The sequence below is a fragment of the Plectropomus leopardus genome, chromosome 7 (assembly GCF_026936395.1).
Source record: "Plectropomus leopardus strain MGB_pleo_1.0 chromosome 7, ASM2693639v1, whole genome shotgun sequence".
NCBI lineage: Eukaryota > Metazoa > Chordata > Actinopteri > Perciformes > Serranidae > Plectropomus > Plectropomus leopardus.
Genome location: NC_142182.1, coordinates 21,059,829 through 21,066,243, shown reverse-complemented (window position 1 = coordinate 21,066,243; position 6,415 = coordinate 21,059,829). Strand labels below are relative to the sequence as shown.

Sequence of the window (6,415 nt, the reverse complement as noted above, 5' to 3'; positions counted from 1 at the left end):
TAATCCTTCTGTTTTTCAGAGACAGGCAGGAAGTGGCAGAAAAGAAGAGAGGAGGAAGAAGAGGAGAAGAGGGTCTGTTGATTCAGTTGGGAGCTAAAGATAATGTTTGCCTTCCGTCTTGTGCCGGCTATGGGGAAACAACTTTTCCATGTGGGGTAAAATTATGGCGTACACAGAAACATTGTGGCCAATTATTGGTTTCTGAAAGCAGAAATACACATTTTTCTACAGAAGCAGAAAAACATCTGAAACACTATTTAGGGCCGTGGAGAACACTGACACTTTCATCTGCAACACAGATGAATAAAATTCTTCTGGAATTACCAGCTCTCTAAAGGGAGGATGACGTATCTGACCTATTAAACTGCAGGCAGACTTTTAAACCCATCCTAAACATTGTTGAACAATCAAAGGGCCAGTTTACTCAAATCACAATCCGAAGTTTTTCATTGTTGGCGGTTTTCTTAAGTAATTCCAATGAAAACTGTTGGCAGTGTAATCTGTGGATAATCTGTTTCCTATAAACACTTCGCTGTTTTTTTTTTTGGTGTGCAGAGTGTCAGAGATTTGTTTCCAAACAGATATTATAGGTGCTCGCTGAAAAAAACGTGGAAAAAAGTGCTTTGTGTTCAATGACCACAAAGTTTGAATTGTTTTTTGTGTTGAGGACTTTTTGGATGGGCCTGAAATCATGGCTTGTTGAAGCATTAAAGCCTTCCTTATCCAAACCAAGCGATATTTAACTTGCTTTGTTTGGGGGCCATTTTTGCAAAAAAATACAGTAGGTCAGAGGTCATCGGCCCCATTCATGTTTCTATGATTTTAGGATGTTTGTCGGATTTTAGGACATTTCTCGGATTTTAGGATGGTTTTAAGATTTTAGTACATTTCTCAGATTTAAGGATATATCTAGGATTTTAGGATGTTTCTAGGATTTTAGGACATTAGGGGCTTCGGCAGGACCTCTGTCAGGGGTGCAGGGGATTCTCCACTGGCACTTTTTTTTGTTTATCAAGCTCTGTTTTCATGCTGTTATGCTCTCTATGAATCACTTTATTTTTATTGTGAATTAGAAAATGGTTTAGGGGACCACCTAGCACCCTATCAAGGGCCAGATTTGGCCTACGAGCCATAACTTGTGTATCACTGTCCTAACTGCTCTCTTACATTATATTAACAGTAGATCATATAGCATCAGTGTGTCTTCCCCTGCTCAGTTGTAAGTTACATCACTTAACGTTACTCGCCATAGTCTTTGCGTTTGCACTCACCAGACCTGTTACAAGAGCCAGTATTGAGGCCTGCATTGAAATTTTTGCTTAACTCAAAGCAGGTAAATATATTTTGGAAAAAAAGTACTTAAAGTATTAAAAGTAAACATACCAAATGCAGAAATATCTTGAAAACAAAGAAGGAAACCACCCCCATAACTCATAATTGTGAAAAAGGGAAAAAGAAAGCCCCAAAACTCAAAATTATGAAAAAAAAAAATAGAAAAGAAACATCTGAAATACTTAAAAAGTATTACATTTGTTTTTTTTAAACCTTCAAAATTATTTCGAAATAGAAACAAATCACACCCGAAACGCAAAAATATAAGAAAAAAAAACACCTACAACACTCAAAAATATATTTAAAAAAAGAAAAAGACTAAAAAAAGTTTGTAATCAATTTTCTGTCAATTGACTGATTGATTAATAAAAATTTCAGCTGTACCATAAGTAAACTGCTGGGTACTAGTTTAAGTGTTCAGATAAATTTAACAAAGTAAAACGGAAAACGTGATACTCTGAAATGTAGTCGAGTAAAAATATAAAGTATCATGAAAATAAAAGATTTAAGTAAAGTACAAATACCTCAAATTTGTACTTAAATACAGTACGTAAGTTACGTACTTAGTTACATTTCACCTCTGTGCACACAGTGCGGGTCCAAATGGCAGTGACATGGAGCTGGTTATAACTTGTAACAAGTTTTCCCTTACAGAGCTTACTCAGAGCGCTGCTTTGTCACTTTGTCACACTGCATTGACTGCTACTGCTTGTTGCTGCCAACACTGTCACTATATCAGGTGAATGAGACCACTCTTCAGCAGACTACAAACTGATGTTTAAAAAACTAATTTCATGTATTTGGTGTTTTTTTAATCATTCAAATTTGACTGGGTTGTTAGTAACACGTTTGTCTGTGGTTTGACAAAATCAGAATACTTATGATATTATTACCAGGCATTATTAGTTATGCTACTTTAGACAGACTTGAAGTGTCATTTTTTTTAAAAGCAAACCTCAGTTGTTTTGGTGTAAAGGATATCTGATATCTAAAATCCACAACAACTATAACAAAAACATTCTGCATAGCTAGATACTTTTAGTGGCCCTTTAAATGAACAAACATGAGTGTGATTCCAAAGTCCACATTTTTTCTTGAACGTCCATCACATCAGCAGAAGACAAAGGCTAACCGATAACTGATATCTGATTAGAGGTCAATATCATCCTCCTGACTTAATCAATATATATCTAACACTCACAGATATCAGATCATTGCTTTCACTAACACTTCCACAGCCAATAAACTCAATGACAAACACACAAATACAAACACACAGTTCAGTGAGCATGCGCTCGCCTGGTGGCAAGTCAACAGCCCCGGCTGTAAGAGCTCCTTCCTCAATATCAACAGGAAGCCCCTCCTCCAGGAAACTATTAACAGGTTATGGGACCATGTTCACAACACACTAAAGACAGACGCACACACACACACACACACACCATGCAAAACAAGGCCTGTGTGCACTTAATGAGAGCAAAGTAGAAGTGAAGGTGGAAACTGGTCTTTAATTGTTTGCTTGCAACTTTTTCTTCTGCGTTTATGCACAAAAGCTTTTACAACTGAATTTGTTTGTGTGTTCTTGTGTTACCACTTGTTGGGAAACACAGGAAGAAGAGTTTGAGGCACTTAAGGGACACTTTAGCAAAGTCAGTACACTTTGGCTGATTCACATTTCTTCAAGGAGTCCCTTTTAAGGATAAGCTCTGGTTTCTAACAACGATCCACATACATTCTGATAAATCATCATTTTATGCTGTTTTTCAAAATTCAAAATTCTTTTTATTCTCCTGAGCATTTATAGGGAAAATCTGATTTTTTTTTAAGTGGGGTTGTAGAAGCTACTTATCTATAGTCAGTAGATAGTATAGTACTGTAGATGTCAGTCAGCATGCCACCAGTTTGGAGAAGCAGGCTGAAGTACTGACAAAGAAGCTAAGCAATGTACTGCTGTGGACAGAGGCAGGAACAACACATATTTTAGTCACCTAGAAAAAATCTACAACAGTTTAAATGTATTCCATATTGAAAATTTTTTCACCAGTAATTTTTCTTACATTCATTTTTCCTACATTTCCTAGAACGGGAAATGAGTGTAAATAAAATGTGCTTTCTAAAACAAGAGTTGTGTTGATTGTGTTGAAAAGCTGTGTTTTGTACTTTACCGATTTATGCATCTTGTCTTTTTAATGTCACATGACACCTCAGGTCTTCCACCATTCCAACAGTCTCCTCTCTGCAGTGGGTGAACTGGATTTGGTTCCCCATCTCAGCAGGCTGCTCCACTTTTTGTATCTGGGGAAATAAAAAGATGCAGGAGGAGGAAAGCCAGTAAAGTCAGGAGCAAACAGCGGCCAGCAGAGAGCTACCCCTTTGTGTGGCTTTTTCACTGCTTCCTTCCAACCAGGCCGCATCGCTCACCACATCTCTAACGCTGTGAAAACATAAACAGCTAAAGTCTCCACGCTGGGCGACAGCAAGCCAAAACATTTCACAGTCACTGGTGGAGAAAAGAGGCAAAATGACACGTATCACATGAACATGCTTTACCAGATAACAAGCAGGAGTGACATGGATGTATGTAAGCCCATTACCAGCCAAACAGAAATGACAGATAATAAATTAGTTATAATGAACCTTTTAGTTTGGATAAATTGCAAGTTAAGAGAGATTTCACTATGTTGCTAAAAACATTGCCCTTAAATTCCTATGTAAAATAGCAGGCACCAAATGAAAAGCTTAACCTCCTCGGTCAGAGTTATGAGATTTCTAAGCAGGTCTCACTTTATACTATGTCATAGTGTTGACAGTATATTTTATGAGATATTAAAGGGGTAGTATGGATGTTTTGAGGTGGGGGTTTTTATGGTGCTTATCCATAGGCAGTGTATTACATATAGTAGATAGCAGTCAGCATATCAACACTTCTGGAGAAGCAGGCCAGAGTACCAATACAAAGTCTGAGCAATGTGCTGTTGTGGATGGGGGTCACAGCAAAACATGTCTTAGCCACCTAAAAAAAATCATATCAGTTTAATGGTACGCTATATTTAGATTTTTTAAATGTGTTTTTTTTTTTTTGCTGCGTTATCTTGCTGCAGATTGCCATTTCTGACAGAAGTTACTGGATTTAGTTTCTCATCTATGCTCTCGTCAAAGTCATTTATCGCGCTGAACATTGCTGGTCTACCACTGATTCGACCACTGATTCGATCAGTTCATTAGTTTGTGTAATTGTGTGACTTTGGTGAATCCAAAATAACCCTTTCAAATGCCAAAGTTACATAATAACACAAAGTCACAGACTGATAAAGGAAAAGCAGGAAAATCCATTTTTCAAATGCTGTCTGGCTTTAAAGTGAGAAACTAAACAGCTTCAGTTTGCCGTCGGAGATCACTGTCTGATGGTAAGGTATAGATGTTGAAATAAACTAAATATAGTGTACACTTAAAATGATGCTAAGTTTTTTTATGGGACTCTTCTTTAAGGTGGCTAAAATACATTTTGCTATTGCCCTGGTCAACAGCAGCACATTACTTAGTACTTACTTAATTACATATCTGTACTCCTGCCTGCTTCTCTAAATTGGAGGCCTGCCAGCTGATTTCTACTATATGTAATACACTGACTATAGATAAGTACCTCATACAGCCCCACTTGAAAAAATTTGAACTATCTCTTTAAGTCATAGCAATGCTCTCATAATTCTGACTTCTGACTCATAAAATGCACCGTCACAAAGTTTTGGCGCATACATTTTGAATTACTAAGCAACAACATTCCCAAGCATCATTCCCAATTTTTGATTTTTTTTAAAAATGTTGTTGGTAGTATTGAGTTTCAATATGGAAAACAATCCAAATAAAACATGCTTTTACTGGTATTAATGAATCATCTGTATGGGGAATAGTTTCTCAATAAAATTCAGAGCACAAAAAAAATATTTTTGACCTATAAAGATAATGTGAGGATTTAAAATGGAGGAATTAGAAGTATGTAATTTCACTGTGCTCAAAATTTAAGGGCCATAATTCAGATTGTCAACATTTTAGTCCTTAAGACTCTGTGAACATGAGTTCCAATCAAAATAAAAAACATAGTGTAAGTTTATTTTTTTTCTAAATCAGCCTTTGCCTGGACAGAAATACAGACAATACTAACAAAATAAGTGCAATAAAGAATATCATTTATCTGTATACATTATATTTATATGATGTGGGGAAACAGGGACATGTATTTGAGGCAAAACACAAATTTTAAAATTACAAAAATGATGCAAACAAATTACAATTAAAGATGTAATTGCAGAAACAACCAACTGCTACACACACACACACACACACACACACACACACACACAAAGAGGTCATACAGCAGACAAGCACCGTCTGTTTTCATAGCTGCAGCTGCCTTGATTCGATGTAACATCCATACCAACACACACACACACACACACACACACACACACACACACACACACACACACACACACACACACACACACACACACACACACACACACACACACACACACACACACACTGCGCGCGCACACACACGGAATGTCCCAGCCAGACTGTGCTCTGCTGTGCAGCTGGATATCCTTAAGAGGTGAAGAAAGACATGGAGAAAATATGCTGGCATTACACCATTACACAGACACACAAAAACGCACACACAAACACAGACACACACATTCCAGCCCAAACCCTGATTAACCCACTGACCCCTGAGAGAGACCACCAAGGTGGACATTTAGAATCACACTAAGACACTAATTCACAATCACAAACACACACAACCCTGTCCAGCAGTCTCTGCTGCAGTCTGAGGAAGGGCGTGGTCATCCTCAAGCGAAATGGACAGGTTATCCATCCGTGTCCTCGCTCTCCCTCCTAGACCTCTCCTCTGATGATCGCACGTCCTTGAAGATCTTGGATTGGTGGAGAAGACACTCCTTCAGCTTGTCCTCAGTCAGGCTGAGACGCTCCTCCAGTACTGAAACAGTCTTTGTGTTCGAGGAGGCAGGAGGGGGTCGGAGGTACAATAATTATAAAGTAGTCAGAGAATAATTATAGAAGT

General features: G+C 37.8%; 1 protein-coding gene across 1 annotated transcript in view; it reads right to left on the bottom strand.

The window, feature by feature from the left end:
• Window positions 1–3,863: 3,863 nt before the first annotated feature.
• poc1b (POC1 centriolar protein B) overlaps window positions 3,864–6,415 on the bottom strand; it is a 64,835-nt gene continuing 62,283 nt past the window's right edge. The window contains exon 13 of the mRNA XM_042496702.2: window positions 3,864–6,341. Coding sequence (XP_042352636.2) covers window positions 6,201–6,341 — 141 coding nt within the window. The 3' untranslated portion in view covers window positions 3,864–6,200. The remainder of the gene's footprint in view (window positions 6,342–6,415) is intronic.